At 43.6% G+C, this 22,408-nt stretch overlaps 1 protein-coding gene across 3 annotated transcripts in view; it reads right to left on the bottom strand.

Annotated features, from left to right (window-relative positions):
* SHF (Src homology 2 domain containing F) overlaps nt 1–22,408 on the bottom strand; it is a 542,785-nt gene that overhangs the window by 60,032 nt on the left and 460,345 nt on the right. For all 3 annotated transcript variants that reach the window (XM_030187563.1, XM_030187571.1, XM_030187580.1), the window contains one exon: nt 15,603–15,722. In XM_030187563.1, the coding sequence (XP_030043423.1) occupies nt 15,603–15,722 (120 nt within the window). The remainder of the gene's footprint in view (nt 1–15,602; nt 15,723–22,408) is intronic.

The following is a 22,408-nucleotide window of genomic DNA, read 5'->3' as shown; positions in this document are numbered from 1 at the left end:
CCACAGGAGGCTCTTAAATAAACTTGACAGGCTGAAGATAGGACCTGACATGGTGAACTGGATTAGGAACTGGTTGACGGACAGACGCCAGAGGATGGTGGTTAATGGAATTCACTCGGATGAGGGAAAGGTGAGTAGTGGAGTGCCTCAGGGATCGGTGCTGGGGCCGATTCTGTTCAATATATTTGTGAGTGACATTGCCGAAGGGTTACAAGGTAAAGTTTGCCTTTTTGCGGATGATAATAAGATTTGTAACAGAGTGGACACCCCGGAGGGAGTGGAAAACATGAAAAAAGATCTGCAGAAGCTAGAAGAATGGTCTAAGGTTTGGTAATTAAAATTCAATGCGAAGAAATGCAAAGTGATGCACTTAGGGAGTAGAAATCCACGGGAGACGTATGTGTTAGGCGGGGAGAGTTTGATATGTACAGACGGGGAGAGGGATCTTGGGGTGATAGTATCTGAGGATCTGAAGGTGACGAAACAGTGTGACAAGGCAGTGGCTGTAGCTAGAAGGTTGCTAGGCTGTATAGAGAGAGGTGTGACTAACAGAAGAAAGGAGGTTTTAATGCCCCTGTATAAGTCGTTGGTGAGGCCCCACCTGGAGTATTGTCTTCAGTTTTGGAGGCCATATCTTGTTAAGGATGTCAAAAGAATTGAACTGGTCCAAAGAAAAGCTACAAGAATGGTATGGGATTTGTGTTACAAGATGTATGAGGAGAGACTTGCTGACCTGAACATGTATACCCTGGAGGAAAGGAGAAACAGGGGTGATATGATACAGACGTTCAAATATTTGAAAGGTATTAATCCGCAAACAAACCTTTTCTGTAGATGGGAAGGTGATAGAACTAGAGGACATGAAATGAGACTGAAGGGGGGGCAGACTCAAGAAAAATGTCAGGAAGTATTTTTTCACAGAGAGAGTGGTGGATACTTGGAATGCCCTCCCGAGGGAGGTGGTGGGTATGAAAACGGTAACGGAATTCAAAAATGCGTGGGATAAACATAAAGGTATCCTGTTCAGAAGGAATGGATCCTCAGAAGCTTAGCAGAGATTGAGTGGCAGAGCCGATGGTGGGAGGCGGGGCTAGTGCTGTGCAGACTTCTACGGTCTGTACCCTGAAAATGGCACATACAAATCAAGGCCAGGTATACACAAAAAGTAGCACATATGAGTTTATCTTGTTGGGCAGACTGGATGGACCATGCAGGTCTTTTTCTGTTGTCATCTACTATGTTACTTGTCATGACTCTTGGGGCTTGGTAACTAGAAGCCCCAATATCATGGAGTATAATCCTGGCATACCAATCACCTGAAGTCTCTGTTATTTTTATGAAGTCTCTTTTATTGAATAAATCACAGATAATTTACTCACAGATAGATGTTCAGAGATGCTGCTTCAGGATACAGAGACTTCTTAATCTGGAGGCTGTGGGAGGTGGAGATCTGAGGAGAGGTAGTTGTATTGCAAGGGGGGGGGCCCCCCCCCCTCTGGACTATTTCTACCTGTTCAACTACCTCCCCCCCCCGGGAGGTAGTTGAACAGGTAGAAATAGTCCAGAGCTGGGTGACTGGAATGTGCAATATCTCATTTGGGAGGAGATATTTTCAGGGTAAAAAACCAGGTTCGTTACAGGGAGTTTTCAGCAGGACAGAGCTGTCTGAAGCAAGATGGTGCTTGCTCCATGTCCCTGGCTAGATGGTGTTGGAATGCCTCGTGGCTGAAAGGACGAAGAGGTGTTGAGGCTTCACACAGGCTCAGGGAGGAGCAAATGGAGACCAATGGGGACAGAGCCTACCATCGGGTAGCAAGGGGTGGTCCTAGGGGACGGCTCTCGATTGGGGGGAAAGGTCATACCTGGCTGACCTCCCAGGACAGAGACAGTGAGAATGACCAGGAAATAATGGCAGAGAGAGAGAGAGAGAGAGAGAGAGAGGGTCTGGGCAGCCTCACAACCAGTGGTAACAGTTCTTACACAGCCAAGCAAGTGTGGTTGTACTGCCTGTGAACTACATTACCCACAGTGCATTGCTCATGTATCTTTGCAGTGAGAAACTGCAGCAATGATAGTCCTTGGAACTGAGAACAACAGTAAAAGCATTACACACATTTAGGATCATGTTATAAACTAGTGCGAGGCTGTTGGAGGACAGAACATTACAATCCTGCTTATTTTCGAAGAAGAAGGCCGTCCATCTTCCGACACAAATCGGGAGATGGCCGTCCATCTCCTAAAGCCGGCCAAATCGGTATAATCGAAAGCTGATTTTGGCCAGCTTCAACTACTTTCCGTCGCAGGGCCGGCCAAAGTTATAGGGGGCATGTTGGAAGGGTACCAAAGGCGGGACGGGGCGTGGTTAAGAGATGGCTGGCTTTGGCCGATAATGGAAAAAAGAAGGCCGGCTCTGACGAGCATTTGGCTGGCTTTACTTGGTCCATTTATTTTTAGGACCAAGCCTCAAAAAAGTACTCCAAATGACCATATGACCAGCGGAGGGAATCAGGGATCAGCTCCCCTTACTCCCCCACTGGTCACCAACCCCCTCCCATCCAGCCTCTATGCCAGCCTCAAATGTCATAACCAGCTCCATCACAGCACTATGCAGGTCCCTGGAGCTGTTTTTAGTGGGTACTGCAGTGCACTTCAGGCAGGCGGACCCAGGCCCATCCCCCCCCTACCTGTTACACTTGTGGTGGTAAATGGCAGCCCTCCAAAACCCACCAGAAAGCCACTGTACCCACATCTAGGTGCCCCCTTCACCCGTAAGGGCTATGGTAGTGGTGCACAGTTGTGGGTAGTGGGTTGTGGGGGGATTTTGAAGGGCTCAGCACACAAGGTAAGGGAGCTATGTACTTGGGAGCTTTTTCTGAAGTCCACTGCAGTGCCCCCTAGGGTGCCTGGTTGGTGTCCTGGCATGTGAGGGGGACCAGTGCACTACAAATGCTGGCTCCTCCCATAACCAAATGCATTGGATTTGGCCGGTTTTGAGATGGCCGCCATTATTTTCCATTATCGCCGGAAACCAATGGCGGCCATCTCTAACGCCAGCTCAAATGTTGAGATTTGGCCGGCCCCAACCGTATTATCGAAACAAAAGATGGCCGGCCATCTTGTTTCGATAATACGGTCGGGTATGCCGGCCTTAGAGATGGGCGCCCATATAGATGGCAGGCCCCGTTCGATTATGCCCCTCCATGTTACTATTGGCTACAAAGCCATATACTTCTGGGAGTTCATGCAGTCATCATTAGCTCAAAAACCTCCCACAAAAATATTTATTTATATCTATACAAGCAAGATTTAAATCAGCTTTTACTTAGCTTTTAAAGAAGCAACAATTCTTTATATCATTCTTTTCCATGGCCAAAGTTTCACAAATTTTGTCAGGTCTCGTGGAATTCTATTCATACTTCATTCCGTGGCTGTTTATTTCAGCTTCTCTTTTCAAGGGCAGTGTGTTTAGGGATTTATTTCCTTGTGTCCTCTTGTAATGGACTTTTTCCCTGTGAGTACAGAGATTCCTCTAGGACAGTGCAATCTATTGGCTTCTCAATAAACAGCCACGGAGTGGAGTAAGAATAGAATTTCACAAGCTCTAATGAAGTTTGCCAAACTTTGGCCATAGTTGGCTGTGGAAAAGAATGATAAGAAGAATTGTTGCTTCTTTAAAAGCTAAGTAAAAGTAAAAGCTGATTTAAATGTTGCTCATATAGATATAAATAAAAAATTTTGTTGGAGGTTCTGGAGCTAATGATGACTGCATGAACTCCCAGAAGTATATGGTTTTGTAGCCAATAAGGAGTCGAAGCTTTTCCTCCCATTTTTTAGAAAAATAAGGAAAAAAAGAAGAAAAATTGAAAAATTGATTAAGAAAGTGACGTACACATTTGAGAAGGGATTATTATAAGTTGCATTTGATTGAAGTTATCCTTGGGAGTCCCCATTTATATATCTGTAGAACAGTTTTATTGGTTCCCATAACATCTCAAGATACAACTTCTGTCCATATGATAAGACTCATTGCTATCTGTGGCTTGGCCCCCTTTCTGTTTACCTACTTTTTTGACAAGGTGATAGTCATAATTGTCACTATCTCCTCCACCCCAGGATCAAGCTGCTTTGGGGCTCTACATTCTTTTGTTAATCTTCTAATGAGAATTTAACTTGAGCTCTTCCATACCCTGTTTTCTTTTTGTCTTTCTTGTTCTTTCAAACATCTTGTTAAGCACACAATATTTTTCTGTGATCTCCACCACTTCCAGCTTGATTCCAGACCTTGGTACAGGTTTACTCAGTTTTACTGTCATTCTCCATTGTTTTGCTAATTAATGTGCGCCTATTGTAAATCACTCTGAATAAAAGTTGCAGAGACTCTATATCAGTAACCATTACAATGATTTGCATTCCTAACCCAGCTTTTATCATCATTCTTTTCTACATAACTGGCATATGTCATTTAAAACTGGCAAAATTGTGAAAGAAAGCATAGTTCTACTAAAAATAGTTAAATGTTTTATCTGTATTGTGCTGACTTTATAAAAATCCTATGTCTGTTATACAAATGCTCTACTGTGCTGTTTTATGGTTTATATTATCAACACTGTATCATTACTGCAATTATTATAATTTCCAAGTTCACCTAACTATTCTAGTTGTGTATTATGCTGACATTTGGCCATTTCAGTACAGTTATATTACAATGTACATTGCCTGTATCCAGGCAAACCTGCAGTACACCATTGTGGTTGAATCTCTTCATAAAGGCAGCCAATATACCTTAATAAGTATATAAAAGAAATATTCTTTTTAATAAACTCAGACTTTGGAAGTATATAGCACTTCAACAGTTAGCAATGAAGGATCTATTTGCTTTCATTGCCCTCTTGAAGATTTTCAGAAGCAGCAATATTTAAAGATGGTCCAAGGAATGTAATATAGAGAATGACACGGGGACGTGGTCCTGCAGTAATCGTGGGGATGGGGACGGGGACAGGGCCCACAGGGATGGGGACAAACTTTGCCCCTGTGTCATTTTCTACTTTGAAGCCTGTTAATGAACTGGACTGTTATTTATTTTTGATTGATGCAGATGACAATATTTTGATTTTTTTGGAAAAACAAGCAAACATGCTGGCCACAGCTAGCAAACTTTGCATGGGGGATCCTGTATATTCAGCTACCAGCACATCTTCTAAGACGGCATCTTTTATTACAGGAAGGACTGTGGAAAACAGGAGAGCTGAACTGAATCCTGAGATTGTTGATGATTTATTCACCCACAGATTAAAAAATCATAACAGTGCTTCATAGGGCATATTTCTCCCCCTCTAGGGCCTACAGAACAGATTGTATTTTGTACCAGGGGCGTAGTTACGTGGGGCCACGGGGGCCTGGGCCCCCGTAGATTTGGCCTGGACTCCCCTGCTGACAATCCCCTCAACCCCCCCCTCGCCGCCAACCCCCCGTCGCCGTCTGCTACCTTTGCTGGCGGGGGACCCCAACCCCTGCCAACCGAGGTCCTCTTCTTACTTTGTTCTGTTTCTGAGTCTGATGTCGTCAAACTCACAGAAACAGAATGAAGCCCTGCAGATTCATTCTGTTTCTGTGAGTCTGACAGAAACAGAACGAAGGAAGAAGAGGACCTCGGCTGGCGGGGGTTGGGGTCCCACGCCAGCAAAGATAGGCGACGGCGGGGGAGGGTTGGCAGTGGGAGGGGGTTGAGAGGGTCGTCGGCAGGGGAGGGGGTTAAAGTTGGTGGTGATGGCGGGGGAAAATGGCCTAGGGGTAGGCAATGGTGGGGGGGGGGGGGGGGGGCTAAAAATGTGCCCCCTCACCTCGGGCTCTGGACCCCCCTCTCGCTGAAGTCTGGTTACACCCCTGTTTTGTACCCACGGACATTTTAACAGGGTGGATTAGAATTTCCCATCTCTGGAAAATGTTTGCTTGTGGATTAATACCTTTCAAATATTTAAATGCCTGTATCATATCAGCCCTATTTCTCCTTTCCTCCACAGTATACACAGTCAGGTCTCTCCTCGTACATCTTGTAACGCAAATCCCATACCATTTTTGTAGCTTTTCTTTACATCATGTATATTCCTTCCTATACTAGGCCTGTAATATGGCCCTGCTAGTCCTCAGTTTTCCTAGCCTTGCTGTTATCAGCATATTTTTAATTTCTTCCTGCAGCTGCATGTAAGCTACAGTGCTTTCTCAGTAAATGGAAAGTACATGTTACATGTAAAGATGACACTTGGGAGGAAATGAGGCTATGCAGCCCATATATGGCAGATACACATGGATATAACCTTGGTGGTGATGACAGACTGAGCACTCTGCAGACTCCAAGATGTTCCAACGGAAATACGTGTTCAGAGAGGAAGGACACCAGGAAGGACATAATCGAAAGGGATGCTCAAGTTTTGCTGAGGACATTCTCGCAAAACGTCCCGGTGGAGGGGTAGGGAAACCTGTATTATTGAAACAAGATGGACATCCATCTTTCGTTTTGATAATACGGTTGGGGACGCCCAAATCCTGACATTTAGATCATCCTTAAGAGATGGTTGTCCCTAGACTTGGTCGTTACTGATTTTCGGCGATAATGGAAATCGAGGATGCCCATCTCAAAAACGACCAAATCCAACTCATTTGGTTGTGGAAGGAGCCAGCATTCGTAGTGCACTGGTCCCCCTGACATGCCAGGACACCAACCGGGCACCCTAAGGGGCACTGCAGTGGACTTCACAAATTGCTCCCAGGTACATAGCTCCCTTACCTTGTGTACTGAGCCCCCCAACCCCCCCCCCCAAACCCACTACCCAGAACTGTACACCACTACCATAGCCTTATGGGTGAAAGGGGGCACCTAGATATGGGTACAGTGGGTTTCTGGTGGGTTTTGGAGGGCTCACATTTACTACCACAAGTGTAACACTTAGGGGGGATGGGCCTGAGTCCACCTGCCTGAAGTGCACTGCACCCACTAAAACTGCTCCAGAGACCTGCATAGTGGTGTATGGACCTGAGTATGACATTTGAGGCTGGCATAGAGGCTGGTACAAAATATTTTTAAAGATTTTTTTTGAGGGTGGGAGGGGGTCAGTTCAGGCACCTTTTTGTGGCTTGGTCGTAAGAAAAACAGGACCAGGTAAAGTCATCTAAGTGCTCGTCAGGGACGCCCCTTTTTTCCATTATGGGGTGAGGACGTCCATGTGTTAGGCACGCCCAAGTCCCGCCTTCGCTATGCCTCCGACATGCCCCCATGAACTTTGGTCGTCCCTGCGATGGAAAGCAGTTGGGGATGCCCAAAATCGGCTTTCGATTATGCCGATTTGGGCGACCCTATGAGAATGACGCCCATCTTCCGATTTGTGTCGAAAGATGGGCATCCTTGACTTTTGAAAATGAGCCTGCAGGTGTTTCATACTACTCGTATGCTACATGGTTTTTGCACGCTGTGAGCACGCGTTACTGATAAGGAATTAGCCAATTGCCACAAAGTGTGCATGTGAATACAAGTAGGAGAGGATGGTAGAATACAGGAAATTGCCATTTTTGTATATTACTATATTGTGTGATGGAAGGAAACAGGAAGATCCATATATGATCATAAGTTAGTTTAGGAGAAATCACACGATTTAGGAGAAACGAAACTTACAACAGTATATAGGTGATGGCTAAGAAAATTTTTGCTGAGCAGTTTTGTTATTCAGTCTGTGCATCTGGCTACTGGGTGACAACCTGCTCCAGAGAGAACAATTATTTTGTATTGGCTTAGTGAGATACCAATAAAAGTTTGTACTGGCTGCGCCTATATCTAAGTCTGATTGTCTCTCTTATTCCAGCCTCTAGGGCTGAAGTGTTTTCCCCTCCCCAGGGGAAAGGGACAGGATTACACAATCACTTCAAGCCTGTTTACATCCTTAGCCAAGATACAGCCTTCAAACTGAACACAATACTCCAGAAGGGGCCTCACCAATGACCTGTACAGGAGCATTAACACCTCCATTCTTCTGCTGGTTAAACCTCTCTTTATACAAGCCTAGCATCCTTCTGGCTACAGCCACCGCCTTGTCACACCGTTTCATCACCTTCAGATCCTCAGATACTATCCCCCAAGATCCCTCCTCCCTGTCTGTGCATATCAGACTCTCACCGCCTAACACATACATCTTCTGTGGATTTCTACTCCCTAAATGCATCACTTTGCACTTCTTTGCATTGAATTTTAATTGCCAAACATTAGACCATTATTCTAGTTTCTGCAGATCCTTTTTCATGTTTTCCACTCCCTCCGGGGTATCCACTCTGTTAAAAAATCTTGGTATCATCCACAAAAGGCAAACTTTATCTCCTAACCCTATGGCAATGCCACTCACAAATATATTGAACAGGATCGGCCCCAGCACCGATCCTTGAGGCACTCCACTACTCACCTTTCCCTCATCCGAGTGAATTCCATTAATCACCACCCTCTGGCACCTGTCCATCAACCTATTCCTAATCCGCTTATGGACTTTTCTTTTAGGAAGCTAGCCAAACCTGTTTTAAACCCCGCTAAGCTAACTGCTTTTACTACATTCTTTGGCAACGAATTCTGGAGTTTAATTACACGTTGAGTGAAGAAATATTTCTCCGATTCGTTTTAAATTTACTACTTTCTAGCTTAATTGCATGCCCCCTAGTCCTAGCACTTTTGGAAAGAGTAAACAAGTGATTCATGTCTACCTGCTCACTCCACTCTTTATAGACCTCTATCATATTTTCCCTCAGTCTTATTTTCTCCATGCTGAAGAACCCTAGCCACTTTAGCCTTTCCTTATAGGGAAGTCATGCCATCTTCCTTTATCATTTTCGTCGCCTTTCTCGGTACCTTTTCTAATTCCACTATATCTTTTTTGAGATGCGGTGATCAGAATTGCATACAATATTTGAGGTGTGGTCGCATCATGGAGCAATGCAAAGGCATTATAATATCCTCATTTTTGTTTTCCATTCCTAATTATACCTAACATTCTATTTGCTTTCTTAGGAACCACCGCCCACTGAGCAGCGGGTTTCAACGTATCATCAACGATCCCTTTCCTGGTCAGTGACTCCTAATGTGGAACTTTGCATTATGTGACTATAGTTCACGTTCTTCTTTCCCACATGCATCACTTTGCACTTTTTCACATTAAACGTCATCTGCCATTTGGATGCCCAGTCTCATAAGGTCCTCTTGTAATTTTTCACAATCCTCTTGTGATTTAACAACTTTGAATAACTTTGTGTTGTCTCAAATTTAATTACTTCTCTAGTTACTTCAATCTCTAGATCATTTATAAATATGTTAAAAAGGAGCAGTCCCATCACAGACTCCTGGGGAACCCCACTAACTAACCTTTCCCATTGAGAATACTGACCATTTAACCCTACTCTCTGTTTTCTATCTTTTAACCAGTTTTTAATCCACAATAGAACACTACCTCCTATCCCATGTCCTTTGGGGTCTTTCATGAGGGACTTTGTCAAACGCCTTTTGAAAATCCAGATACACAATATCGACTAGCTCACCTTTATCCACATGTTTGTTAACCCCTTCAAAGAAATGTAATAGATTAGATGAGGCAAGATTTCCCTTCACTAAATCCATGTTGGGTTTGTCTCATTAATCCATGCTTTTGAATATGCTCTGTAATGTTGTTCTTTATAATAGTCTCTACCATTGCCCAACACTGATGTCAGGCTCACTGGTCTATAATTTCCTGGATCACCTCTGGAACCTTTTTAAAAAATTAGCATACACTGGCCACCCTCCAATTTTCTGGTACCATGTTTGATTTTAAAGATAAATTACATATTACAAACAATAGTTCTGCAAGTTCATTTTTCAATTTTATCAGTACTCAGGGATAAATACCATCCAGTTCAGGTGATTTGCTACTCTTCAAGTTGTCAAATTGTGCCATTACATCCCTAGTCTAATGTGAAACACACTAACCTATCCTATGTTAGACTTTTTTTTTTACTACATTAGGTGAATGTTAATGCCTAAGGCAGCTTAGTAAAAGGACCCCTAAGCAGTCCTTTTACTCTCTGACTAAAACGTGGCCGGCGCTGCTGTAAGCGTGTGAGTTTACTGTGTGCTGCAGCCACTTTTAGCGCGGCAGTAAAATGGCTGCATTCACCATATCTCTCATTAATGGACAAGCAAAAAAATTAATGTGGAATATGGCAAATATGGTCATTATACTACTGCACTAAAAATGGCCACAGCACGTAGTAAACCCACTTAGCATGTGGCCATTACCATGGGAGTCCTTAGCGCCACCGATTTACTTCGTGGTAAGAGACCCCACAGTAATCACAGGGCATACCTCCCATGCTGAAAAATAATTTTTAAAAATGTTAGTGTGGGATTAATGTCACGGGATGCCTCAGTGTGTCCAGAAATAGTGCTTTTAAGGGCATAGTAGCTACGCGCTAGGACTACTGCGGCTTAGTAAAGGGACTATGTGAGTCCAATGTGCATCAAATTGGAAATACCGCTGAGCTACTACATCACCAGGTGGTAATTCCATTTTTGGCGCATGTCCAAAACATGCAGTATAAAATATTTTCAATTTTCTACCAGAGGACCCTTACCTAGTAGTAATCGGCAGTTGGCACGTGCTGCACGCTTACTGCCCGGTTAGTGCACGAGACCTTACCGCTAAGTCAACGGGTGGCGTTAAGGTCTCAGGCCGAAAATGGATGCGTGCTGGTTTTCATTTTGCCACACATTCATTTTCTGGCACATTAAAAACTCCCTTGTTTTTCCAGGCATGCTAAGGAAATGGACCACTGCGCGTCCAAAACATGAACCTACACCAGCGAAGGCCACTTTTGGGTGCACCTTATTAAAAGGGGCCCCTTAATGAGTAAGTAGGAAAATAAATAAAAAACAGCTTGGCAAGGCAATGTGCTTCATAGCCTGATTCATAAAGGAGGAACCAAGGAAAACCTTGAAGCTGGGTACAAACAAGCACACACACAGATTTTGCAGCTGACCACTTTTTGGTGGTGTGACCGGGGGGGGGGGGGGGGGGGGGGGAGGGGAGAGGGGGGATGTTGATGGAAGAGGGTAAATGTAGCAAATTGGAAGTTATTTGCCTTTGTGGTTGTGCTCTTTTCTAGCACTAAACAACTGAAGCAGATGGGTTTGACATTAGCTGTAAATATTTTCACGTACAGGAAGGAATAGGAAATGGTGAAGAGCAAAATAACAAGAGAATATAAAAAGCAAAGGCTAGCCATCTGATGAATGAAGCAAACAGAATTGTGGAGAAGATGAAAGATCGAGAAACCACATGCCGACCAGGACTGACAAGTGGATACAGATTGCTCGCACTCTCTCTAGTGACACAGATGCTGGGAAGCCCTGTGCTGGAATTGAGATTTATATTACTAGGCACCCTGTGCTTCAGTTTTCTGCCTTGAGATTGTACAGTTTCTTAACTGATTTCTGACCTTGCACAGAGCTCTTTTATCATTCAGTGCATGGTGTGTCAGGCAGAGCCATTAGAAGGTACGTGTGTAGAAATCCAGATCATGCATACCCAGGCCCAAGAATGGGACATAGTCTGTGCAGACCTAAGTCACAGCCTACCATAATTATGGAACCAGAACCCTTAACTAAGCCAGAGAGAGAGGGAATGATGGCTGCTGGAATGGCATTATGTACAACCTAAAGCTATGGATTAATTTGATGCCAATTAATGCGTAACCCCCTATGACTAGCTACCCTCCTTTCCTTTTCCACAACTTGTTTTCCAGGGTAAACTTTGACTTGGAGAGGGATCCAGTAGAGATGATGATAACGAACGGATTCTAGAACAGGAAAACATATGGCAAAATCTAAAGGTAAACGTTTCTTGCTGGTTAATGTGGATACTTCTGCAGCATTTGACACAATTGACCATAAAACACTGCTTAATTGGTCAGAGTTGGTGTTAACATGGCTTTCATCATTCCTAACACGGAGAAAATGTTTTGTTTTAAAAGACCAGGTCAAATCCTCTGTAGTTGAATGTAGTTCAGGAGTTCCCCCAAGACTCTTCCTTGTGATGTTGTTCAATATATTCCTAATATATTTATGTTTTTTTTTTTAAACACTTGATATACCACCTACCTTTATCAGACCGAGGTGGTTTACAAAATAGATCCATAAAATGATAGGACAGACCTAATACAACACTCACCAAGACTGCATTCATTCTTCCACACAATCACAAAGACAACTCAATTTAGGCCAGTGCACAGTCCAATCTTCTCCTCCTCCCGGGCTACAGATTGAAAGCCAGCTTAAAAAAATAAGATTTTAATAAATTTTAGATCTCTTATAATTTTCCTTGGTATGAATTTCCTTATACAAGCCATTCCAGAGTACCAGGACCTGCCAGAAAAATGCTTTTCCCTTGTACTTGTCCAACGCACCTTAGCTAAAGGGGACATTGACATCCATTAATCCTGCAATGACCTAAGACATCTATTTGGTGTATATAATGTTGTCCACCTGCTTAAATATAGCGGCTAGGTCTGAAATTTAGATTGTATGCTGATATCTAATTTCTGATTGAAATTCATAAATTTGTGGAGGATGCTTTTTTAATGTTAAGACTTTGTTTAAATGCATTGAATCAGTGGTTACATGGTAATCATTTAAAACTCAACATTGCTAAAACACAAATACTTTTATCGACTAGTTATCCATGTGAGGATGTACCTAGAGATTTTGTGATTGCAGATCTAACAGTTCCTATCATTAATGTAAATTGGAATTTAGGGGTTCTTTTGGATTCATCAGTGACCACTATTGCCCTCAAATGTATAAACAGAGAAGAAACAGGCTGGGGATGTAAGTCATTACAGGGTTAAGCTGTTGGAAATAAATTGCTAAAAAATATATTCAGCTTTCTGACACACAGGTCAGAACAAGAAGGTATTTTTTTTTTTAGAAGGGACTGCACCTGATGACAGTTGACCTGTTCTTCTGAGGTATGAGATATGACGTGCAATATCTAGATTATGGAACAGTACAAAGAGGGTACAAAAATATAACATGAGGAGGTGTGTACAGTGATAGAACAGACATGTAATGGAAGTTATGTGGTTGGAAGCTTATAGTTAGCCAGTTGTGGGACTCTCCAGAATGATGGTTGAACCCCTGTACAAATGTCTTGTCACAAATGCCAAGGGTAAATATCAAATGTCATGTGATCATGTATTTCAGCCAGCCCTTAGTCTGTATAAATACATGTATGATTTCTGCAGAAAGGTGGGTAGTTCCTTCTCTAGCCAAGGAATTGATTGGCGGCAGGCTATCCTCATCTACCTGTGTGCTTTGCTATGCCTCTTGTCTCTATATTAGTATTTACCCCTATTAAACTAGAAATATTTCTTTTTCCTAGCAGCGCCTCTTGTTTCACTTGATTTTGTCTCTTAGGTAATAAGTTAGTTCTGATATAAGAATTGGTAAGTAATATATTGTTGTACCTCAGTGGGTGGTTCTTGTAGCTTTTGGGGATGTAGTGTGATTTCTTCTCTGGTTAGGAGACTCATTACTGCCCCCTAGTGCCTACAGATTGCTCCTTATCTATGAAGCCACAGGTTAGTAAACTAATTAGGTAAGTGTTTCTAAAATTGAAAATGGTTAGAAGATTATGAGATCTCCTCAATCCTTCTAATTTCAGATTGTTCACATTGTAATGGTTTATTGGTAGGACTGAATAAAAAAATCATTGAAAGTTTTACAAATAGCTCAAATGCTTAAAGAACTATCCTAGGTTTTCACAGTTTTGTCACATCATACCAGTACTAAAAGAACTGCAGTGGATTCCGATAGAGCAGGGAATTGGATTTAAAATTGTAATATTAGTGTTCAAAGTGCTAAATAATTTGGTTTCCCTTATCACTGCTACATTACTGCGGACATATCAGCCCACTAGGCCACCTGGGTCAGCTTAAGTCTAATTTGTTAGAAATTCCATCTTTTAAAATGATCAGATTTGAAGAATATAGATTCTCAATGTTCAAAGTCATGGCTCTTAAACTATGGAATGAATTAAGGGGCCTTTTTACTAAGCTGCAGTAAAAAGGGCCATGCAATAGTGGCAGGGGCTGTTTTTGCCGCGCAAATGAGGCCATTTTTACCACAGCGGGTAAAAAGGCCGAAAAAAGATTGCTCTTACCACGTGGCCATGTGGGAGAGGGAGGAGCACATAACCATCACCCACTGAGGTGGCGATAAGGGCTCCTGCCCTAACTTGGCAGTAACCAGGTACCATGTGTCGCTGCCCGATTACCGCTGGATAACCCCCTGCAGAAATATTTTTGGAACTTCTAGCACCAGCAATGCTGAGCACTGGGGGTGGAACTACCACTAGCGCCCACATTGGGACAGCTGTAGCTCCAGATTGGCGCGTGGTATGCTCGCAGGTGGCTACTGCTGCTTAGTAAAAGGGCTCCCAAGAGTATTATAAAATTGTGTAGAGTTCAAACGAGACTGAAAATCTTTATTTCAACAGGCCTTTGGAGTTTAGAGTCAGAAGAAGTAAACAGAATAGGTAAGATCACAGAGAGGCATATTTTCAAAGCACTTAGCCTTCCAAAGTTCCATAGAAACCTATGGAACTTTGGAAGGCTAAGTGCTTTGAAAATATGCCTCAGAATGATTTAGGGCTGTGATATTATTGAGATAAAGTATTGTATATATATGGCTTGATGAATATATCTTATATACTCAGGTTTTGAATATGTGTGATGTGATATGTATTTCTGTTTTTTTGTGATCTTATTGTGTATGTTGATTTGTTTGCCGCCAATACTTTTGGATTGTGCAGGTAATAAATATTTTACACACACAAATATTTATTTGTTTATTTTAAAAAACTTATATCCCGCCTAACACTAAGCGGGATATCATTATAATTATTTATTTATAAACTGTCTTTCCTAACTCCTAGGAATGAGTAACCACATAATACTGCTCTCTCCCTATCTCAAAAAACTTGAAAATTCTTGGAGTCACCATTGATCGAAACCTCACCCTTGATGACCACGTGAAGAACACAACGAAAAACAAGTTTATATATATATATATATATATATATATATATATATAAACTTGTACGACTGCTCCACTAAAAAGATAACCATCATCACAGAGGGGCCTTTTTACTATGCCACGCAGGCACCTATGTGCACCCAACGCGTGTCAATTTGGAGTTACCGTCCAGCTACCGCGTGGCCCTGGCAACAATTTCATTTTTGACTCGTGTCCGCCACATGCACCGGAAAATAATTTTTATTGTCAAAAATTGTCAAATAGAGCATGCGCCATTTTGTGTAAACATAACCACACACTCTACTTCATGTTTCTGTGCTTCATCTGATTTAGAAACCTGTTCACACAAAATACATCAGCCTCTATGTCTGACCTGAGCTCAAGCATCTGAAAATGCACAGTGCTGCCAGTGACTTCCGCTCCCTTTTAGAAACCCGTAGTTAGTGAAGACTAGCCTCAATCAGATCTATGGTATCAGTCCCGCTCTTCCCTGAGTGAAATCACTTACTTTAATGATAGGGAGTAGTCATTCTTACTGGTCTCGCTATTCCGGACTAAGTAGCTCGCTTCTTTGCACAACCGTAGGAGGTTTTCTGCATCTGTACGGCTGATTGCACCGTGGTACCAGCTGAGAATAAAAGGAGAGAAAAAGAACATATTTGTGTTGTCTGGACTGAGCCTGGATTGCTGAAACTAATGGTAGCTGAGAACAAAAGGAGAGAAAAAGAACATATTTGTCTTGTCTGGACCAGGGGCATAGCTATGTGGGGCCACGGGGGCCTGGGCCCCTGTAGATTTGGCCCTGGACCCCACTGCCGACGACCCTCTCGACTCCCCCTCCTGCCGCCAACCCGTCGCCGTTGGCTACCTTTGCTGCCGGGGGACCCCAACCCCCGCCAGCCGAGGTCCTCTTCTTCTTTCGTTCTGCTTCTGAGTCTGATGTCCTGCGGGGGAGGGTTGGAGGTGGGAGCGGGGGGGTCGAGAGGGTCGTCGGTGGGGGGTCAAAGTTGGTGGTGGTCGGCAATGGTGGGGGGGGGGGGAGGTTGGCGGCGCCGGGGGGGGGGGGGGGGGGCTAAAATGTGCCCCCTAACCTCAGGCTCTGAACCACCTCCCGCCGCAAGTCTGGCTACGCCCCTGGTCTGCACTGAGCCTGGATTGCTGAAACTAATGGTAAAAGGCTGCCCAGTAGGACAGCTGGAGCTAACTGGTGAGCAGCTGACTGAAGCTAAATTTACAAAGGCTCTCATACAAAAACACATAGGGGGAAATTCTATACAACGCACTAAGGGGGTAGAGACGTTCCATAGGAATATATGAGTATCTCTAACATTTAGCGCATGCTTATTTTTAGCGCATGCCAAAACTGCTACCATAGCTTAGTAAAAGGCCCTATGAATGTTAGGCACTACTTCTACACCAAATGTTCTCAGAAAAAAAGCATTTTAATGGATGCAAAGTGCCAAAACATGGCAGAAACAGCAGATCCATGCTATAGAATTTGGGGGATCCGCACCTAACCTGTGCGCCAGTATTTACACTTGGTTTCACTCCTCACGACCAAAGTTGAGCGTGAATCCTGGCACAGATCCCAGAACGCTCATTACAGAATACCATTCAGCGCCAATTTTTTTTTTGCGCCAAATTTTGAGCACCATTTATAGAATTTCCCCCATAATACAGAAAATAGAGGGTACCCTTGCTGCTGGGGGTGGTAATAGAGAAAAGGAAGGGCAGGGAAAAGAGAGAAGAAAGATTAACCCTGACAAATACCATTACTACAGTTTTCTCATGGGCTGTGAAATGCTCAGAATAATGATATGTTAAGCATTTTCCCTTTCACTGCTCAACATCCAAATATTATGCTTGTAACTTCTGACCCATTTGCAAAAAGTATGGAATTGTCCGACTATCTGAATTCTTCATAGAGATCTACGATATGGTACCTTGTAAAAAAAATAATCTACATATATTTTACTGTTCCCCAAATTCAGAGGACACTGACCCAGCAGTGAGGGGCCCCTTTTTTTTTTTTTAATTTTTAACCAGGAGCTTTATTGAATGACTTTATCACATCTCTCTATATAAAAGGCAACACCAACGTTCTATGAAGCCTCCAGCCGGAAGTGTGAAGGGGGCGAGATATCCGGTTTCCCTATGAGTGTCTGCCCCGCCCTCTCTGTAACACAGTCAGTGAAGGAAAACAGCAGAGCACGAAATCAAATCGCTGGCTCTGTAACAGTGAAGGACTCAGAAGGGGGGAGGGGAGAGAGGCCAGAGGGCAGGGACACACACACTCCCACATGCACACAGAAGAAAACATTGCTAGCCCCCGTTTCATTTGCATCAGAAACGGGGCTTTTTTACTAGTATACAATATAACATAAGCACAACCAATCATTCCCAGTAGACAAAGTCAATTCTCCGAAGGTCTCTGCAGTCACAGAACACCTTCTTAATACAAAGCCATTCCCAGTTACATTTTAACATTTTATAACAAAATTATCAACACCAAAACCTCAGCCAAAGTAAAATTCCCTAAACCCTACCCCCCAACCCTTCCTCCCAGGGATATCCCCACCTTTGTACCCTGCCAATCCTCACGTCAAAAATAACCTAAGGAATACCCATAACTGCCCATACCTGTTTCCATTCAGCCAAAGTGTTCTTCTCTTTAGCCCACAGTCGCTCTCCCTCAGCAATATACTCCAGAAGAGCCTTCCACTTACTCACTGAAGGACACCCAAGTTGCTTCCATGATTGAGCAATCACCAACCGACCTGCACTAAAGCAATGTTTAACTAAGATCCGTTTCAGTGAGGGGCCCTTTTACTAAGCCACGACAAAAAGTGGCCTGCGGCAGTGTGAGCGCGTCTTTTGAGTGTGTTCCGGGCCAGTTTTTGCTGCATCCTGGAAAAGGGCCTTTTTTTTAAGGGGCCAGAAATTACCAAGGATGAATTCACTCTGGTAGAATTTATTTCTCAAGAGAATCTGACACTTCTTCCAGAGACCTCAGATGTGAGTACACAGAGTGGCCAACCTGTAATTTGGCAGGCCAGTCCAAAGTTGCCTTGGGGAATTTGCTTTCCTAAGTGGCCCTGAATTTCGACCATCCAGCGAGGTCAAAGCCAGCACTAGCACTAGGAGGGATGCAACCAGGGCAGATGCCCTGCCCCCCCTCCATATGCCACAGCTGACAGGCTTTATGTCCCAAGACTTGATACACCACCATTCACAAAGTAGTTTCAAGGCAATGTACAAAACAAGACTCAAAGAAGAGGCAGAAATAAAACACTAACAAAAAGAGAAACAGAAATAAATGTGTGTGTGTGTGGGGGGGGGGGGGGGGGGGGAGGGAACAAATTATAACCTTAGGTAGTGAATACATGTTGAAAGAGCCACTGGACCCCAAAATGTCTAACACTGGCCCTGCATCAAACTGCCTGTGTACTCAACACTAACTCTCATACTAATTGATGAGGTCATTGACACTGCCAAAACAGAGTGAATACTGCCCAACGGCTCTAAGCAAGAGAATACCAGGGAATTGGAGGGCCTACACAAGTGCAAGAGAGAAGCTAACTGTGGCAGGGAGAGACTGAATAAGAAAGAATGCTCAAGGTGGGGCAGAGAAAGAAGATAAAAGCAAAGGAGGACACGATGAAAAGAATGGCTGAAGAGGGATGGAAATATGGGGCAGAGAAGTATAAAAGGGATGGGAGACTAACGGGAGAGGATGACAGAGTTAAGGGGTGGGGACACAACTTGTGGAAAAGAAGGTCTTCAGAGTTTAGAAAGTGAAACAAATGGGCAAGGAACTGGGGAAAAGCAAAACTGGTTGATGGAGAAAAGAAACTGCCTTTCCAAGTTAACTGAGAAATTATGATCAAGTAGGTGGGCTCGGAGAGAGGCTAATAAGGGATGGAAACTCAGAACAGCAAACAGAATAAATGGGGGAAAGAGAATTGAGGAGTAACACACAGAAAGACTGGAGGTCTGAGAAGAGAGGCAGGTCCTCAAGACTATACTTAAAAAAATTTTCTGGATGAAACTCCAATAGCTCTAAAACAGTAATTCTCAACTCAGTCCTTGGGGCACAGCCAGGCAATAAGGTTTACAATATAACCCAAATTAATATACATTACAAATTCTAGAACCGTTGCAATATCAATTTTCAATCTTTATTAAATACTTTTGTTAACCAATACTAATTCTTTTCCATAATATTATGGAAAAGAATTAGTATTGGTTAACAAAAGTATTTAATAAAGATTGAAAATTGATATTGCAACGGTTGTTCTAGAATTTGTAATTTATAGTGATTACAACCATTTAATGAGAGTGAACCTAATATAGAATTGAAATTAATATACATGAGATCAATTTGCATACAATGGAGGTAATGCATACAAATCTCACGCATAATTACTGTTAATATCCTGAACAACCCAAATGACTGGGTGTGTGTTCTAAGGTCTTCCCTAAAAGACCCCCTTTTGCTGTGCTCGCTCATATCACTAAGGCCTGAAAATCAATTTGGCATAGATATTTTAAATTATTTATTGCATTTGTATCCCACATTTTCCCACCTCTTTGCAGGCTCAATGTGGCTTACAATACATCATGGATGGTGGAAATATATAAGAAAATAGATGGCTACCCTGCTTATTTTTTTCCAGGGAACACAGGATTATTATGGCCTGCTGCTTTTCTTGGAGTTTTTCTGAAGCATCTGTTGTGTACTATAATAAAACCCAGTTCTTACTTCTTATCCCTTTGTCACACTCTCATAAAAGGAGCATGGTACTTCACTCTTCAATTTACTGATGGGCTGGGGAGAGGCATATGCACCCTCCAAATCATTTGTTCACAGGACTGGCCCCATCACTAACTGGACTACACATCAGGCTTTGGGGACAGTGCTGTGACCAAAACTTGTGACTAGAGAACGACATGGGGATGGGGACAGGGCCCGCGGGTACGGGGATAGAGCGGGGATAGGGACAGAACCTGCAGGACGGTGATAGGGCGGGGATGGGGACAGAGTCCGTGGGAGTTTCTACTTTGAAGCCTGTTAATGAACTGGACTGTAAGTTTGAGTGATGCTGGCCACAACTAGCAAAACTTGCATGGGGGATCATGTACATTTCTGCTACCAGCATATCTTTTAAGAAGACATTTTCTATTGCAGGAAAGACTGTGGAAGTCAGGACAGCTAAACTGAATCCTGAGATTGTTGATGAGTTCTTCATCCACAGATTAAAAAATCATAACAGTGCACCATAAGGCATATTTCTGCCCCGCTAGGGCATACAGAATGGGTTGCATTTTGTACTCCTGGACATTATAACAGGGTGGATTAGGATTCCTTGGGGTAGTAGAAGTCAGCTATTGTTGGGGTTAGAAGGGTAGAGGGTGGTGGTGGGGGGTTATTATAGTTGCTCTTTGTTATTATTGTTTTCTATTTGTGATCTATAAACAGTTGCACAGCATATTGTTCCTTTTTATCTACTATAATAAAACTCACCTCAACGTTCTGAAGACAACGTTCTGAAGTCACTCAGTCACTCCCTGAAGGGTTCATGGATTCATGATGGTGAAGCCACAACATTGACCATGTCTCTCAGCCCCACCCTCACATGACGGACCAATCAGAAAAAACACACTCAATGTTCTGAAACACAAAGGACCATCACAAAACCGTTCCCAGGCAACGCTAGGCAACGTAAGAAGGAACTATCAGAGGAAACTATGTGGCAATAAGGGAGGAGCATTCACCAGCAGAATGGCTCATTATCTGTGCAGCACAGAGAGCACAGAACCACCGCTTGAACGAAAGAAGAATATTCCTGTTGTGGGTATGTGCAAAAATAGACCGGAAGGGGGGGGGGGGGGAAGAAAATTTTAAATGCCTAATGCCGGTACTGAAGAGTGCCGGAGGGCTTATAGCACAGACTATATTTGGGTTCGCTAGACGTGGAGTCGGTGGAACCGGAGAACAGTGTGCCCCTCACCATCTGGGACGTGGGCGAACAGGACAAGCTGTGGCCCAGCTGGAAGGATTACCCGCGACCCAGCCAGCAGCAAATTTCCCTACTCCTTCCCTGCCTAGGAATCGCTGGAGACTGGCTGCAAAACTAACGAAACAACCGCACACCGACACACCACCTCCATCATTCGAAAGGCATCCACTCTTTCTACAACAGAAATGCAAACTAATAATACAAAACAAACAAAGACTACCCGGTTTCTCACGCGGCTGCTGGTAACTCCCTACCCCCTTCCTCTTCCCCTTTTGCTGAAGTGGCCAAGGACGTGCCCAACCATCCCCAGCCTCAGGCAAGCCATCTCCCACCTCGGGGATTCCCCAAGCACCCGGAAAAAGACGGCGCTGCTTCCCGCAGCGCATAAATGTTCCAGCATTCCCCTGCAGCAGGCCTGAAATGGACAGAACATACCGGATCACCCCCCGACGGCCCAAGACCGTGCTCCTCTCCCTTCCACCAACTTAAAATAACCATCCGCGTCCTCAGGCAAGCCATCTCCCACCTCCAGGATGCCCAGAACCCCAGCCCAACGGAAAAAGACGGCGCTGCTTCCCACAGCACATTTCACTTCCAGCGTTCCCCTACAGCAGCCCTGAAACGGCCAAAAAATACCGACAGAACAAGAACGTGCTCCTCTACCTTCCGCCCATCTAAAACAACACTGCTGCCTCAGCACAACACAAAAAAAAAAAAAAAAAACCCCAGGAAAAAACAATCCACCACTCAGCAAAGGCTCTCCCCCCTACAACCACATTTACATTTCACCAAGAGAAAGACCCCCCTCCACAAACCTCCTTGACAGATAAAAACCACACACACACACACACACAATACAACAGAAACACACCCTCAAAGCCACACACCAATCCATCCCACTTTGCCAGCACAGCACAGCACATCCCCCAACCCCCCACCCAAAAAACAAATAAAAAAAAAAGACACACATCAACAACCTGCACACACACCCCACCCTCACACACTCACACACACACACGAAACTCTGTGACACATACACACACACAAAAAAAAAAGCCACATGCTAGCACCCTTTTCACTGGTTTCGGAAACGGGCCTTTTTTACTAGTAATTTAATAAAAAGTTTTAAATATAAAATCATAAGTGTTATGATTTTATATTTAAAACTTTTTTTTATTAAAGTCAAGGCTTCTGCAGATGAGGACAGGAGACAAAACCTGTGGGGGTGGGGACGGAGACAGAACCCATGGGGATGGGGACAAACTTCATACTTGTACCATTCTCTACTTATGAA

The sequence above is a fragment of the Microcaecilia unicolor genome, chromosome 1 (assembly GCF_901765095.1).
Source record: "Microcaecilia unicolor chromosome 1, aMicUni1.1, whole genome shotgun sequence".
Taxonomy (NCBI): domain Eukaryota; kingdom Metazoa; phylum Chordata; class Amphibia; order Gymnophiona; family Siphonopidae; genus Microcaecilia; species Microcaecilia unicolor.
The sequence above is the reverse complement of the archived record's forward strand: the minus strand, read 5'-3'. Positions and strand labels throughout refer to the sequence as shown.